Source organism: Numida meleagris, chromosome 6 (genome assembly GCF_002078875.1).
Source record: "Numida meleagris isolate 19003 breed g44 Domestic line chromosome 6, NumMel1.0, whole genome shotgun sequence".
Lineage (NCBI taxonomy): Eukaryota > Metazoa > Chordata > Aves > Galliformes > Numididae > Numida > Numida meleagris.
The window spans coordinates 12,212,010-12,230,056 of record NC_034414.1 but is presented as its reverse complement, the minus strand read 5'-3'; the positions used below and the strand labels follow the sequence as shown (position 1 = coordinate 12,230,056).

The window sequence follows — 18,047 nt, the reverse complement described above, 5'->3', positions numbered from 1 at the left end:
TATGTGAGGTCACAAACAAGCTTCAGCTGTGGCTCATCAGCCTCAGGCAGAGGCAGGTGAGAAAACTGCACCTTAACCCCTTCCAGGCCATGGCCACTAGTGCCCATCTTTCCTATCAGATAGAAATGTGGTGAGACCATTAGAGCAGCACAAACGTTTTCTGCTGCTTTATGCTTCAGTTTGTAGAGGATTAAACTTTCCTTCCTTCCCCATGGCAGCGTGCTCTGCTCTAGCCTTCAACTCCATTGCTACTCTAGCTGAAGTGGCCCTCCAAAACAACCCAGTCCCCGCAGGACTGGCACCCAAGTTCTGTTTTGTTTGTTTGTTAACTTCTGAGGCGTCGGGACCCTCTCTGGAGAACCACTTAGTACCAACCTATGGTGCTACTCCCTCTCAAGAATCAAGGCAGCCCAGTGGCAGGCCTGGATAGCCTGAAAAGGGGGGCACCTTTTGCAGGGAGTGGTGAGAGAGCCCAGGAGTCACAGGTGCAGCTCCTCACACCCTTCCTGACACAGCTGTACAGGGCTGCACACAGCTGAGGCAGCCCAAGCCTCAGGGGGCTGGGGCCCTGCTGCACTATTAAGAAGCAGGAGTTAACACCATTATGGTATAATGCATTTATCGTCGAGAGCACAGCTTCAGCGTCACCTACCTTTGCTACTTCACCTACATAACCAACCAAAGGCAATATATTAGTAAAAATGAAAACTAGAGCTGTTTGATTTTGTTGCAATCCTACTGCCTCTTGTAAGCAAGGGTTGGACTAACTCCACAGCCAGTTAGGGTTGCCTCTGCTTCTGAAGATGCTGAAGTACAAATAAAGCCCAATCCTTTTCCAGCTGAGTTGCTTTGTGCAAATATCGAGTAAGGTAAATACACGAGAAGGGCTTGGATTGCTTTGAACTAGCCACAGACAGACAGGCTAAGCATCTGTGAAGGAATTTAACGCTAATCAAGGGGTAAAAGGGGCTTCCTCTGTCATGCAGTAAGCAGTAGGATCTTTCCTCCTGTTTCTCTCAGCATAAGCCTAATGTTTACAAAACCAGAAGTAGGGACTTAACACAATGTTTATTATTTCATTCCTGAAGTAGAAACAAATCAGACTGTTTGATTATGGTTTATAGACACCACACTGCTTCCTAGTCTTGCTGATAGAAGCCAGTATTTACTTGCTTTTAAAAGCGAGACATGAATGTCTGGCTTTCAAATGGCTTTCAAAGTAACTACCTTGTGCTGCTGGAAGCAATGAGAAATTTACCATTAGCTTGAGCAGCAAGAGAAAGACCTGCGGAAGCATGGTGGCTGGACTAATCCTTGTTTTGTTCACTCCCTTATTTTGGCTGTCAGCACTCTGCACTGAAAAACACCTTACTTGAGAGCAAACGAAGCAGCTTTCTTTTAACTCCTACCCTCTAAGATGACATCTGCCAGCTGGTATAAAGAGTGGCTGAAGTTCCTCTTTGCAATTTTGAATTTTAGGCAATTGAAGACTTGGCTCAACATCCTGTGAACTGCATTTCTTTCCTTCTCCTCAGTTTGTAGTTTTCTGAAGCATATGTACTGCTGAAAAACAAATTAGTAAAAGCAGCGTGTTGAATCACATAGTAAGATGCTTCAACAATAACAGCAAAATTAATTGTAACAAAATAAGACTCCTTGGTGTTTATTAGATATTGTAAGAATGAAATGTACAGTACAAAAATTAATATCAAAACTGTTCACAACTGGTTTTGACAACACATTTTTCTTTGGATTAACTACACAAGCAGCTTTCTAACAAGTTATGCTGAGATCCATTTTTACATTTTAGGATTTTAAGCATATCACTGTGCTATCTACAGTTTGATCTACAAAATTAAACCAACTAAATTTTTGCAGTGTTAGTCAGAAATGAGCAGGACAGTAACATTAGTTTAGAGGGAACAAAAAGAGTAGTTTGTTGCAACAAAATGTTAATTGCTCAACTTCATCAACAGAACTGCTTTTAAAATTCCAAGCCTTATAATTGTACATTTTCAAGATAAAACACTTGACATATATAGATAACAAAGTTTTTCTACTTACATTTTTAGACAGATTAATAATCCTGTTGTTTTTTTCCCTAATGAATTTTCACATCTTTAATATCAATGTAAAACACAGTTCATTCTGCTAAAGAAATAGTTTAAATATTTCGTAAGATGCCCATTTTCATTTAAAGTATTAGCTATGTAAATGAATGTAAAATGGTTTTCATTTGTTCAATATCTGTATTTTCAGTTTATGTCATATTGTTTAGCAAAAAGAAAGAGTTACTACTGGTGACTAACCTTAAACAGTCTATCTATCCTATATATTATATGTTGGTCATGCCACTTTTTACTACAATATAAAATACACTGTAAAAACTGAAATTATTACCATGGAATATTACATATAGTTATTAATAGTGAGAAATTTTCCCTGATTAAAAAATAATATCTGTATCTTCATTTCCCATTCACACTCTATTTTGCATGAGGAAGATGATTTAAACTGAAAAATTCTTCTTATATTGTCCAAACATTTTTTCTTAATAGACACTGAATGTATTTGCATAATTGCAATGCGTTCAAAATAGTGGACTGCTGCTAGATACACCCATGTATCAATGTATCAATGATTTAAACCAGGAATGGGTGCCTCTGAGCACTGGGTCAACCTCAGAGAACAAAATAGTTGGTGTTCTTTCTCTTGAGGCGTCTCAAATATAAATCACCTTTTAAGTTGGCACGTATCACAAGAACTCTTAAAACAATGCCTGCGAAATGAAGACAAATCCCAACACAAATAATGCAAACCTATTCTTTAGAAATATAGATAAGTCCAAAAATATTTTTGTTACTTTATCTTTTAACATTAAGCTGGTAAATTTTTAACAGACATTCAAATTATCTTATGCTAGGAGCAGCTGCACTGTTTACTTTCCTTGTATTTATTTATTCTTAAGACCACTGGCAAGAACAGTCTGTAGGCTCTTGGATTGTATAGCTGACCCAGGTGGAATTACTAGTGCAATACAATTGCACGGTTCGTCTCTGTAGTCCAAGCTCCCTGCAGCATTTGCAGAATCTTGCATATGTGTTGATGTTGTAGTTATATATGCTTGCAGACGGGCACTTTCCATCACATGAAACAATGTTCACCTGGTAAAAAAAATATAAAGAATAACCAGAAAATTTAAACAATTGGGAAGTAAAGTTAGGAGTTCCTAAAAAAGCTTGAAGAAATTAGGCACCCAGAACCAACTGCAAAGCAATGAAAAAGTGCGTATTTATTATATCCCCTTATGGAATTCCATGCATTTGAGTAATAAACAAACACTAAAAGCGGGTTGCCTAGATATGTCCCAACTTTTATCTCACTGAGCTTAATGATGACTTTCCTGCTGATTTCAGTAACAGCAGGTTTTGGCTATTAGAACATGCAAAGAAACAACTTCAGTTTTGAATTTTGAAGTATTCGTAGCAACCTTGGCTTGAACACGGCACTGAATGGTCCCAACAACTCCTTACAGTATTAATTTCAGCCATATGCTCATGTGGTGTTAATATGCTGGCAACAGTGAGGAGGAATATAATGAAAAAGCCAACAGTCATTACTATGTTAAAACTGTAAGACACCCTGTGACAGAAACAGACACCGAAACTCGTAATTTTTTCAAGTTCAGTAATCAGGTTTTGCATTGCTGTTTGATGCATTTCTTTACACTGATACTAAATTTTCTGGCTGTGCAGCAGTTCACTCTACAGAATGTACTGTGTCATTTTGGAGGTTACAGCTGTTACGCTATACTCTTCTATTACAGCTTTTTCAGGTGCTCTTACACGTCTCACACAAGACGTCTGCACTCTTGTTACTGCTCACATTGCCTTACTGCACAGCAAGAGACTGGTATCTTCCTACCATAAATCATTCAGCAGACATACAGATAGTGCCTCATTCTTCCTATATATATCACAATACACTCATGCTGCTGTCTGAAGACCAACTTCAGGACCCAAGATTCCTTTCTTTGTTGGCATTTACGACGGCATTGAAACACTTTCCTGGGACAGACGGAAAATTAAACACATCTGCAGAAGTTTTAACTGCAGTATATTACTGGCAAGTGTCTGTTATATCAAAGTTAATTTGCATATATTAATTGCATTGTAGGGTAAAATAAGGGCTTGGATTTGCACTAAATTAACATGAGCCTAGAAGTGTTCAAAAGCAGGAGACGTATCCTCATTTTTCTTCTTAATTGAGAAGATGATTGCTGATAACGTGAGGAAACACCAACTTCCGTCTCCGTGAAACAGAGAGAGATGCAGACAACAGCACTGTGAAATTTTTGTTTTCCTTCACCCTGTTCATTTTTCTTATTATTATCATATTATAAGAAATTTTAATAGCTATTTACTTACTGGTGTGTTACTCCTGCAGTCATTCTTGCGGATAGTCATCCTAACAGTCACCTTTTTACAGAATTTTCCATCTTCCTTACCTGCAAAATGGGCATTGATTGAAAAATATGAGCTCAAACTTCCTAACATTTCAGAGATAAGAACATTCCTGAATGTGTTATGGTGTCCAGAGACAAAGAATATACTCAATACATCTCTACACATACAAAACTTCTTGTGAGATTAGCTATACTTTGCATTGAAGTCACTGCTTTTAAAACATTCTAGTTCACTCATTAAAATACATCTCCTTATATGTCCAGTAATAATTCTAAAAGTTTCATTCTTCATTCAGAAGCCTTTTAAAGAGTAGGTCTACTCTGTCTTTCACAAAATTTTGTAAAACTGATCAATTACTCCTGTGAGACGGCTTGTTAAAATTGCATTAAATAAATTTTCTTTTAAATAAATCAACCTTAATAGTGATAACCGAATTCCAGCGGTATAGATACATTTTACAATGAACACAACACCAGGATTTGAAAGTAACTAGGGATGAGCAGAGGGAGCAAGGAGGGGGGATTCTGTATATTTTTATTAAATAAGAAAAAGAACATAGGTGAATAAATTAAATATTTTATTTACATTTTCATTTGCATTACGTTCACATTTTATCTCACAAAGGTATTGACAAAGTATGTGATGAAATACAAAAAGATAGAAAGAAATTAAGAAATGAAATCAAAGCAGTTCAACTTGATTTAAGGAGATAATCCTGGACATTTTGAAGAAAAGCAACAAAGTTCGGTCTAAAATTCAGTTGTCTGAAATCAGAAAGCACAGTATTTTCTCAAGATAATCCTCTCTGTGTTGAAGAAATCACATCACACTGAAGATCTGCAAGAAAAACAAACAGTTCATTCCACTATAAAAGCTTCCACAGTTTAACAGATCTTACACAGCATGATGCATTCCCACATCTCTCTACTTAGAGAGCTGCATTTTCTTTCAGCCAAGCAAACCAAAAGTATTAGCCCCAGAAAAGCAAGGGCAGTTAAAGACTGGTTTTACCAATAACTAATACTGAAGTGTGACAGAGTTTTATTGCATCTTAATGCCCAATGCCCAGTTTCCTGTGCTAATCTCTGTCAAATCTATTAAACTGCTTCCAAAAGAAAAACATATTCTGTGGGTGGCTTTTTTTTTTTTTTTTTCACTTTCCAAAGAACATAAGGGCCTGCTACTGACTCTAGGCATAGCATAAGTTTCTAGAATCTGAAAGAAAGGACAGCAATGAACTTTCCTGGAAGGAAATTAACATCTACAATCAGAAATAGCTGCTAGTGCTCAACTATTATTGAATTATATATCCTTAGGGAAAAAATAAATTGAGAAAAGAAGAAAAAATGCTTTTGAATATAAAAAACTCACCATTGTTTTATGTTTCTCACTCCTTTTCATGTACTTTCTTCTTTTACATTACACATGGTATGTAGGATGGGGAATTCATTGCAGCTGTGGCTATGACTTCATCTGGGCTACAGCAAAATTTCATCACATTTCACAAAGAAATAAATATATAAAGTATTTCCACGTATGTATTTTAATATCCAGTCACTTTTAATGAGCTCTAAATATGGTATGCTTTTCTCTGAAGAGCCTTTCAAAATATGTGAAAGTTTTCTTATATGGGTCGTGTTAATGAGCTTCTTTTTCACGTTCTATACGGTCAAAACTCCTTCCTTGTTTTTGTGTTGATTCAACAGCTTTCTCATGTAAAGTGATGTCAATATAAAGGAGTAGTACAGACTTCAGTGCAGTATTCCTAGAGTCAGGAGTGCAGTTTAATGAAGGATGTGTCACTCAGCAGTGTACAAAATTACAGTCAACATCATTTCTCTTACAGAAATATGGAGAGATGTTTTCACAAAATAAAGGCCAAGCTAACTGCATTCATACCATGTTACAACTCAAAACTTATCATCTTCTATTAAACATAAATAAAATCTCCAGTTTTCATGGAGTAAGCACAGACTTGCCATTGTCAGTAAACTGTCCTTACTACAGCAGGGAAAGAAATGAGCTACTTCTACTGAATATGCCATTGTAGGCAAAATTATATGAAACAGCATGTGCAAAAAAGTTATTTATTAGACCAAGTTTAACAAGCAAAGCCGTTAGTGTCTATGTTCTACAGCACTGTACGCATAATGGAATTAGCTTACATTTTTCAAACACAGTGATTTACACATGCAGCAAGCTAAAGACTATGCAAGTGCTTACTACCAACAGTATATTGTTGGCTAACAACAATGCACTGCCCATGCAGTGCAAAATGAAAAACAAAACCAAACCACAATGTGAGCCATTCTGAACCATAAGCAGTTCTACTACACTGCAGCTTTTAGTATAACTGGAGAACATAAGGCCTGATGCTCCTATCAGGGAGTACATTGTTGGAAATCAACAATGATGCTGTTTGGGTTGATTCTAGTAATATCAGGAAAATGTACCTTTATTACAGCTAGCATAGGCTGTAGGAGTGACTGGGCTAACAGGGAATGGGAGGAACATTGACACTGAAGAACCTGGTAAGAATATTACATATTTAACAGATTATATGTTATAAAGGATTCCCTATCAATATGAAACACTTTGAAGCTATTAGATTTGAACATATTTGAGAAAGGAATTCAACATTAAAAAGTCTGTGTATTACTTGCAATGCATAATGTCAAAACCAGGAACAATTGAAACGTGCTGCTTAGGATGCTGCATTAGATCATTGATCTATTACTTTTACTTGTTTAACTGGTTCAATCCCAGATGCCTTCAAAAAAGTTATTTCTGATCTATATTGGTATAACTAAAACTATCTAGTATCTCAAATTTAAGTTGTTCTTTGGGGCTGCAAGAAAGAAATATGATATTTTTTATCTATGAGCCGTGTTGGTAAAAACTCTGGATTTTTGTGGAGCTCCTGAGGCTTACACAAAGGATTTCATTTTTAAAATGAAAGCAAACATCACAACGGCTTCTAATCATAAAGTATTTCAAAAGAAAATGACATGCTGATAACCCTTCTCATAAAATGTCTCACACAGTAATAATTGACTGATAGCTCTCATGCCAGATTTGTTCTGAGTCAGGCTTAACTACATGATTCACTGGCCATGCTATCTATAAACAGCTGTGAAATCAATGACATGAATATACTTGTAAATGCAAATCTCCAAAGTTAATAGCTATTTTTAAGTGTTTAATTTCCTCCATGTGATGCATGCCCTACATTAAAAACTTTCTTCTGTTTTGATTATTTAAGTGTGGTTATGATTCCTCTCTAAGTGTAGGAGCAGTGTCTTCTGCCTTGCTGAAAATCAGCTTAATAGATTTTTAGCTGCCTTAATAAATATTTTGTTCAGAAATTAGCTTGTATGGTTACTGAGGCATTGAATAGTAATGTCAGATAATCTCAAAAACTAATCTCAAAGAGCCAGTGGAGAGTCAGCTAAAGAACTAGGAACAAGTGCTTAAAACACAGGTCCGTTAGAATGAAAAATCATGAAGACATAGTACTATTACCTTACAGTGATCAGGAGCAGAAAAAAAGCAGATCATCTACAATTTCAAGAAACTCTGTACCACAGTATGTAATACATAATGAACAAAACCAAAAAGAGTGTCCTGGCTCACAACATATATCCCCATTGCAGTAACTCTGCACATAATGTCATTTCTGGTAATCACGATCAAGTCCCATCCCAACCAGCAGGAAATATTTGCACATTTCTCCAACTCTCTCCTACAGTTTATCTCCTATCCTTAGCTGTTAGGTCACTGTTCTACCCACTTAAGCAAATAGAGTGAGAATTTTGTACTTTTTTAAAAGATAATATGACACTGGCCAGTAAAAAAAAAAACACCTCCTTTTACGTTGCTTCTAAAGATGTCAACTTCAGGTATTAGAGCTTCAATTCTTCAGGTTAGCTGTTTGGCTCACTCAGTCAATGAGCCAAAATGATTCAGTTATGTACCAGGATATGAAGAAAAAAGGTACTTAGCTCATGATTTATAGTTGAGAATTAGCAAATTTAGAACATGTTCTGTAGAGAATTATTGTATTTTTTCCAGAACCCCTTTACTTGCTCTCATAGATACCAAAACAGATCTTGGTATCAGGTAAGGGTGTTTTTTTTCTCTTTGTATGTTATTTTAAAGGACATTGCTTGAAAGCTTTTGAAATATATCTATTAGAAGAATCCAGGACTATATTACAATTAGTTAAGTATTTACAGCATTAACTTACAAATTGTAATATAGTAGAACATAGAATTCTTTTTTTTTTTAAACCAGATATGGAGATGTGAGTGTAGCCGAAGCATTTTTAAGGCACATTCCAAAATATAGTAGCTTTTATTTCATTAGATGCAGTAATTATTATTTTTAAGAGTTTTACATGAGAAGAAGAAAGTACTCAAGGTAGCAAAGTTAGTGACTTGGCCAGCCGCAGTCTGCGTCACTGGAATACATCCTTCAGTGCTAAACCACTTTTTTTCTGGTTTAATTCCACTAGCTTCGCTAGTATTCACATAAATGAGATTGGGAAGAACACATCTTTTGAGATCAGAATCAAGCTTCCATGCAGTAAAGAATCAAACTTATTTCTAAAGTAACAACAGATCAGACAGGCTGGTGAGTCTCAATGAGTGGCAGTTTGTGAGTTTCATTAATCACTTACATGTTTTGCAACATCCTTCCAGGAATGGTACAACATAGCCTCCAACCTAATCAAGAAAGATGACAGGGAAAAAAAAAGTCAATTTTTTCAAATATTTGTTCACATATATCTGCATGTCTGCACTATTAGGAAAATCTTCCAGATAAAGCTCTGCAAATTTACCATTATATCTTTATAATCTTATTCAGGCAAAAGACTCTGAAGAACCAATCCATTGTTATCAGTGAGAAAGAACTATAACCACCTAGTTATTCAAGGACTTCTCCCTGCTTGTGTACCATGTTAACATGGAATTAGAGTGAAATGGAATTGTTCCCTGCATACATTTGCTGGCACTTAGTCTAACCTAATTTCACAAGTTAAAAGAACCTTTGCTTCCCCTGCAGAACTAGTCCAAAAAGCCTTCTGTCTCAATGTTGAAAATTTTAATGATATTAGGACAATCTTTCATTTTCTTCAACGTTCCTTACCACCATGATGAATCGAATTCACACAGTCACACACACACACACACACAGTCAGTTATAAAGTTATTCAAACCAGAGAATCATCCAAGTTCAGACAGCTGCATGAGAAACTGGTTTGATATTACAAACCTCCAGGAGAAGAGAAAATATTTTCTGAGAACATGGCATCTCCAGCTGTGTAACTGGGGAGTCTGGTGGCACGCTATACATGTATAGTTAGAGCTTTTCAAATATCTGGACAAAACTGCAGGCATTTCAGGAACTTACAAATGTCTCCCTTCTTGAGGTCAGAGAATCCTTTGTCCGTGTTAATCTTTTCATGAAATCATGAATCACAAGGGGAATGTAAACAATGTATTAAGGACTGACCTTTACACATTCAGTTTCATTAAAGGGTGGGCAGCCAACTGAAGATGCAACTAGAACTGATCCGATTGCTGTATTTATGCATTCATATCTCATGCAGTTTGAAATCCAAGTAGTACCAGGCTGTTAAAAATCGTAAAAAAGAATACTTACTCAGCAACTCAGCAAAAGCGTTATTACAAATACTCATTATACAATTCCACTGAATCCAACTGTGTCTGAAACAATAGTAATACTTACATCAAAGTATAATTTAGATGGACCTTAAAGTTCGGTTTAAGTACAAAAGTTAAAGTCCATTAAATCATGTAAGCAGGTTCTACAATAGTCAAGCTATTATTCTCCAACGTATCAAAATCCCTTAATCCTTGTAGACAGATATATAATTGACTCTCCAAAAAATAAGGTTGAGTAAATGCAAAACTATTCCTACTACTTAGCCAAAAATATCTCTTCTTTGCAGAATTTATATGGCAACGGGTGTGTGGTATTATCTGATTTTTTTATTTACTTCTGAATACTTTGAGGGAATAAGACGTTTAAAAACCTACCTTAAAATTGGAAACTGTGCCGTTGTTGAAAGTGTGGAGACATGATATGTTCTTACAGCTACCACAGCAAGTTGTTAAATCTTTTGGAGGTTGATAGGCTTGGTTCTGCCAAAATAAACAGATTATTCCTTGTATGAAACCACTGTGCCACTTGACATTTTATTAGGGTAATGGGCAGATTTTTTAGGGGTATCTTATTTTAGGGATAGTTTTTAAATAACTTTCAAAAGCACATAGCTTGTGTTTGTATGCTCTATATGTTCAGGAACCTTTTATAAAATACCTTTGATCTTAATGAAAATGGGAAGAAGCTCCAGCTCAGAGAATTAACTGATCTTTCTATAATTTTTTAAATGTTAGTCTCACAGCTTACATCAACAACCACTGAAATTTTAACTTTTTACACAAATAAAAACATAGTTTAAGTAATAAAAACATAATTAACAAATAAAAACATAGTTTAAGTAATCCATGTAGTATTCCCACAGTTATGTATTATGTTTTGTAAAAAAACAAGATATCATTTCCTTATCTAATGTAGCTGTTTCATCACATTTAAAATTCTTCCAGTTATTCTCTTCCCAGTTCTTATTGACCTAATGACTGCTATGTCTGGCAACTTGTGCCAGCACAACATAGCTAAAGCTAAAGATGCACAGTGGCAGTATGCTATTAGTCCTTTAGTCCACTGCTACTCTATATGGGCCCTGCTGAGCGCTGGGTCTCTGCAGTAGCTAGTTCAAATATATGAGATGGTACCACAACTTGTAACCTTCTGTATTCTCAGTGAGAGTAAATCCATCCAGACCTTCAAGCCATCTCTCCATCAGGCTAGTGCTAAACCCTCCCTACATACAATTGCAGTTTTAAGAAAATTAAGATCAAATAAGGTCCCCTTGTCTTTCTAAAGGAGAGCACTAGTACAGTTATTAATGACTTTACTGTATTCATTCTGTGCCTCAGCCAGATAAATCCACCTGGTATTTTATTATCAAAATGGGTAATTTATGGAGAGAGTAAATCACACAGTGAAACACTTCATGAGTTTATGACATTCAACATACAGAAACTAAGATTTTACAGCATAAACAGATTATCTATTTTCAGGGAAAATAGTGAAGGGAGAGAGATTTCTATAAACTTCTATCAAAAAGAGGTAGTAAATCATTAGAGGGGGTCTCATAGTTATTTTTTCCATCTTGTTCCCATGACTATAACCTATTCAAGAAAAAAAAGTGATTAAGAACACCATTCACATTATACATGTCTAAAATCTTGAATTTCTTACAGCTTTGCACTTGACAGCACAGGCTACAGAAGAAGTGTTTATTCTGTAGTATTTAGTGGAAGGATCAAGCACATTTGTACAGTAAGAAATATGGCAAATGCCATCTAGACTGTGTTCCACAATTTTCTGTCCAGGTAGCAGCACACCTCTCTCATTACTGAGGCAAACTTTGTCTCTCACTACAAGAAAAAAGAAAATAAACAGCAGACTCAGGACAATTATCTTGGTATCAAAACATTAGATAAAACTGCTTCAAAGAGTAAAATAGGAATGGAAACAGCCACTCTACCTCTTCAAGAATTATGGGTCAGATTTTCAAATACAAACTGCTAATAATAATAGTCTAATGCTTCGCCAAATTACTTCAAATATAACTCCTCATGAAATTTAAGTATATAACATTTTATCAGCAGCACCGCAAAAATGACAGTGCAAACTTTGACTGGTTTTAATTCTACATTAGGATAAGATGAATTGTGCCTGAGAAATGGCTATTTCTCCCCACTGATTACGGAAGGAATAGAGCACAGTTAGCTCAGAAGTATGTATCTTTGTTGCAAAAATCTACACAAAGACCATCTCAACTCTATCAGCTAGCTGAGTGCCCCACAGAATTAGTTTTCTCAGGCACTACTGAGCATTCTCCAAGATGAGTTCTGCATGAATGCTATCTCCTGGATCACATAAAACATGTAAGAATATCTAACCAGCTCCTGAGTAGCCTCATAATGGGCTAATGGGACTACTCCTAGACATCAAGTATGGATTTTAGTTTCTTGCTGGAGTTCTCCATCCAGCTTATTACTGCACCACCCAACATTTCCCAAATTCTGTCTACTATTTCTGTGCACAGACTTTCCTACAGGAACTAACAGAATCCAAGGACAGGCTATAATCAACCAAGTATTTAGTGAGTGATCCTATTCTCTTGCCCTTTCCTATGCTATTTGTGAATTATATGAGTCAGTTCTTTCCTCCTATGTAGCATGTTCAAAGCTCATACATCCAATTTATAACTACTAATTTTTCTTTACACTTGAAAGGGTACTTCTTTGAATTGCATTATTTCCACACTTACCACATTTGTATTTAACACAGTTACATATATTTTCTGTACTGTTCTGAAACTGTTCATCTATCTGAAGTTTCTGTCCCTATGGATATAAAAGCAGAGAAAAGAGAAGTGGAATGACAGTTTGCTCATCTGTATCTTTTTACTTAAAACACATTTCCTCCGGGATTCAAGTAGCAGTATCTCTTGACACCCAAACTACTTTGGAATTCACTTTGCTCTTCCATAGTGATTTTTAATTTAGTAATGACAACCAAATAGTATCTTTGTTATTTTTTTTTTTTTTACATCTGAAAAATAGGAGCAGTTACTGGTGTCAGTACAGGAAACATTTAAGACAGAAAAGATGCAGTAGCTTGCCTTTTTACAGAACTCTCCAAGCAGTATGGAGTTTATTTTTGCATGGATTAACTTAATGGATGCAAGTAGTATTACGCTTGTGCAGCTGTAACTTTTAATAGTTTACATGCATGCAAATACAGACTTTTCTCCCGATCCTAATACCTTGTAATACCTTGCGCCTAAGTTTCTTCATCTATAACGTGGAAATACTAACAACAACATAATTTGCAAAGCCTTTTGAAGTTTACTGACTAAAAACCCTCTATAAAATCTGCGTACTATGTCCAGGGAGTTTCCAGTTAAGATTTTTTATTGATTATTCCCTTTGCAGTGTTATTTTCTGGATAAAATATCTGATATTGACTGAGAACCTAACCCAATAATGCTAATAAGCATTTTTGTAGTGCAGAACAAGTCACAGCGGAATACAATTTAAAAAGCTTCGGTGAGTCAATTATTTGAGTACATGGTACAGGTAAACATGTACTGACATGACTATTTGTCACTATGACAAGTAGTATTAACAAAACACTGATGCACTGTACTGACAACTGAAGAACAAAATTCTGTCTTCAAATGCATGAAAGTAGTTCTATTCTATGAATACTCAGGGTGGTATATGACAATAAAAACTCTGAAGAAATATCAATGTCATGCAGTCATTTTATTCTGCAAGACATTTAAACCTGACTTCTTAAAAAGTGATATAGCTTCTTGTAAAACAATTCAAATAAAAGAGAATGACACAGCATTCCATATTTAACTGATAAAACTTTTAATAGAATACTGATTGATTCCATAAGAAAATTATGAAAGAATGCTGACAAATAAGATGGATTCCATACCAGTTTGCACTGAGGTTTGGGGATCGTTTCACATGCGCATTCTAAAAAAAACCACAATTACAGAAACAATGGTTTAAAAATCTATGTACCATTTCTTCAAAATACAGCATCAGAGAAAACAGAAGTTCCACATTTTCAAGTCATCACTGAAGAAGCCTTGCAGGTATTTGAAATACATAACCTGGGGAGTCCAGAATTATGTCTGGTTTCTAATCCATCATGAAAATTAATACCAGTTTCTGTGACCAAAGATTTTGTTGACCAAAATTTGTAGAACAAATTGCAGCACTTTATCATCTACAGTCTGTCTGAACACACTGAAAAAAAATACGATCATCGTAGCCTCTAGCTCCCTTGCAGTGATGACAATCGTCATAAACAATATAAAGCAATGGAGAATTGTGTCTAAGTCATAGTAAACAGTTGTACTACCACCCTTGTAAACTGGCAAATTCCTGACCTGTGAACGCTTCACTCTTTTTTTAAGCCATAAATAATTTACTAACTGTTAAGAAATTGTCAAGATGGGAAATCACCCATTTTGGATGGACGAATCCCGGAGTATGCTATCGTCCTTGTGAAGCAACGTGAAAACAAACCAGGCAGATTCAAGCTCTTTATCATAAGATGCTTTACAATCTCATCTGTTTGTAAGTCACCCTTATAGAACTGGCTTGTATGCACAGCACATCATCATTTGCACATCTATTTAGTAATTTTTTAGACTTAAATCCAAGCAGACAAAGTTCTTGTATTTTATTGTCTAAGGCAACTGAAATGAAAGTTAGTTATTTTACCACATGTCCGAAAGGGGCAGCACTTCTCTGGGCTCCACACCTCCACCAAAGACATGCCTAGGATGCATTTGAATTCAGGACAACGATGTATTTCACAAACTAAAATTAAGGAAAAGAAAGTTCAGTAAACACAAGGTTGTCATACTTTGATGAGTAGTAATATGAATCAAGAGATACAAAATGGCTTATTTAGTGAATACCTTTAGAAAACATCTTACTTGAATACACTGATGATTGAAATGTGTTAGCCATCAGGTCATAGTAGTGTGAAGTATGGCTATCCTAAGCAAATATTTTAAACAGCCAAAATAAAATATTTCCAGAATTTGGGGTATGAAGTTTGTCTCCATGATACAGGTATTCACATTATGCTTCAGACAGATGAAGTTTTAAAAGTGAAGAGTAAACAGACTATAGCTTGCTCATATGCACAAATGAAGCTGTTTCTCTAATCCACCATTTTTTGGCACTGAACATCCACACTACACAATTGCCATGTTCTCTATTACCTAAAATAGCGAAATCAAGTCAAACTTACCACACTGGTAGGTAGGGCAACACCTTTCTGTAGTGTTGTCATCCACAATAAGAACTTCTCCTACTTGACATTTAGGTATATGATCAGAGCAAGCCCCACATGCTGGAAAAAAAAACAATTATTTGAATCTAAAACACACGGAGAAATGTTATTACTGCCTAGGAAACACATGCCCATAAGTTTCTCATAGACACATATTAAAAAGAGCAGAGGTACTGTAAAGTCGTTCCTTCTGTAGAGAATAGGCTAATTTTCAGTGCAGCTTGCCTTTTCTTTGTCCCCTGCTATAAAAAAAATAATGACTATAATAACTGTGAGTCAGATCATTATGAACAGGACTTTCTCTCCATTTCTTTTGTTATGAAAATTTTTGCTGTTTTTTCTCTCCAACCAAGTCCTATTTTCAGGAGCGCATCCTCTGCTAGAACTACCAGTATCTTTGATCCTCAATTAAAGGCAATTAAAAGTGATCCCGGTTTTATCCTCCCACTTAAACACACAGCAAAATCACAGTAGATATGTCCTGTGTAAATACCAGTTCAGAGGCTCATTGTATCAAAAAAAGAAACTGAAGGATGTTGTACGGATAAGCAGAAAAGCTGAATGCAGCACTCTGCTGTCGCATGTTCAAAGTGTTTTCCTGAATACTGTAAATGACAGAAGTGTATTTCAAGTTTTCTTTTAAGGTTCAAATTTTTGCACACGGCAATGCTAATCAAGATGAGTCAGTCTATGATTCACAGAAATCTATGTTCAAAAACGGAGCCCATTCAAGAGAAACATATAGGATATATGATCATCATGTTATTATCATAAAGAGAACAGCTGTTTGGTAGCAAATAGAATTCCTAAACCAATACCAAAAGTACAATTTTATTACTATATTAAGTTAGTAAGGGCCAAATCCCAAGAAAACTGAACAAATTTGCATAATACTCTCATATACGATACTTGCCATCAAGTTAAGATAGGCCATAGATGATACAACAACAGGATACAGAGAGCAAGGGCATATATAACTTCAGTCTTCCTTCAGAGAAAACGGTCAAACAGCCAGTGCACATACTGTGCATGGTCAGTCTCTCAAAGGCTGAGATTAAAGACAAATCTTTCATTCATGTAGTACACCATCAATCCTCTACTTGACCTAAAAATACTAATCAGCTCCACAAAGCAGCTCCATGACTCTTGATGGTTGTTGCCATTACCTATGTCCTACCATTTCTTTAACTACTTTCAAGCCTTACTATGCTGGGAGAGCTCAAGAAAGTGCAAGTAATCTTAATTGTTGTTTGCAGACATCATTGCATGCATGAAAACGCTTAGAGATTCAACCAGCTAGGATTCCATACCACATATATAGGATATGCAGCATGTACTCTCCACCCGAGCAGCAATAAGCGTTTGATCCTCACGACAGCTCGGCATGCGCTCCACTGGTTCACATTTTGCTGGATCGCATTCTGAAACAAGGACAACAGATTTATTTCTTTATGTGAAGCACATCATTCCTCTTTTGTAATGCTCCATCAGTAAGAAATGAAAGAGAACTGAAATACTACAAATACTTTGTATAAAATACTGCAATACTTTGTATGACAGAGTGATGTACACATTCTCGCCTGATCCTTGAACACAGAAATCCATTATGTCTGCACCAGCTGAGGCATATTCCAACCATGAACTTTTAAATGAAAGAAAATTTTGTAAATTGACATTTTAAAAATGGTTTCTATACTAAGTCTCTTTTTGCTTAAGAGTTGATCTATTTAGTCTTTTACAAAGTGAACTTTTTTTTACCTTTTCAAAAGAAACCTACCGCAAACGTAGTTGGGACAACAGGATTCTTCATTGTAGTAAGTGACCAGCTTTTCCAAGCTATTACATTCTGGGATTAGGGGTTCACACAGGCTCTGATTACAAACTATTTCATAAAGGAAAAGAAAAAAAAAACATCTAAACTACTTTATGCATTTAATAAATTGAGTAGTGGCAAGCAGCATTTGCAGTTTGATACTACAGATCTCTGAGTAACCACAACAAACCAGCAAAAACCTCTCAGACTATGTTCAGAATTGTCCGGCCTCACTCTCTGTGAGGCAAAATCAAACTACAGCTGAGTCATCTTGGAAACTCCACTGAAAAACTGCATTTCCTGTAGAAAATTCACCGCAACAATATCAACCCAGAGGGCAAAAAGAGGAGAACTCCTTGCAACTTGTTTTGAAGATGGACTTTCTAACCTAAATATGAATAAAAGCTTTTATATCCTTTTTTACTACTGAATTTGTAAAGCACATACACAATCATCTGATTTTTTTTCTAGTGATTATTTATATCATTGATTTGTATTTGGATGTTAGAAGTGTATCACTAGACTGTACAGCTGAGAGAAATAAAATCATACCAAATAATCAAAGAGCTACTTAATTCCTTTCAACATTTGTCCCCTTTTCCTACCTGTCTGATAAATCCCACTAGATTCTGAGCCAATGGTATAAAGTTTCCACAGTTTTCTACACAACCTATAAATTCAGATAATTACCATTCACTTCAAAAATAAGATGAGTAACAGGAAAACAAACCACAGGGAAAGATTAGCTGCATAATCCAATGAGCAGTAATTATAACCATTGA

At 35.7% G+C, this 18,047-nt stretch overlaps 1 protein-coding gene across 5 annotated transcripts in view; it reads right to left on the bottom strand.

Moving 5' to 3' along the window:
- The window catches only part of OTOG (otogelin), a 149,958-nt gene that overhangs the window by 52,379 nt on the left and 79,532 nt on the right, over positions 1-18,047 (bottom strand). For 3 of the 5 annotated variants that reach the window (XM_021401757.1, XM_021401758.1, XM_021401760.1), the window contains exons 45-56: positions 17,230-17,334; positions 16,763-16,873; positions 15,411-15,512; positions 14,873-14,971; positions 14,076-14,116; positions 12,895-12,970; positions 11,817-11,995; positions 10,529-10,633; positions 9,981-10,100; positions 9,145-9,190; positions 4,428-4,507; positions 1,410-3,164 (exon numbers count right to left, since the gene is read on the bottom strand). In XM_021401757.1, the coding sequence (XP_021257432.1) occupies positions 2,964-3,164; positions 4,428-4,507; positions 9,145-9,190; positions 9,981-10,100; positions 10,529-10,633; positions 11,817-11,995; positions 12,895-12,970; positions 14,076-14,116; positions 14,873-14,971; positions 15,411-15,512; positions 16,763-16,873; positions 17,230-17,334 (1,265 nt within the window). In that variant the 3' untranslated portion in view covers positions 1,410-2,963. Of the gene's footprint in view, positions 1-1,409; positions 3,165-4,427; positions 4,508-5,770; positions 6,995-9,144; positions 9,191-9,980; positions 10,101-10,528; positions 10,634-11,816; positions 11,996-12,894; positions 12,971-14,075; positions 14,117-14,872; positions 14,972-15,410; positions 15,513-16,762; positions 16,874-17,229; positions 17,335-18,047 lie in introns of those variants that run through there. The other 2 variants (XM_021401759.1, XM_021401762.1) reach the window with 2 other exon arrangements.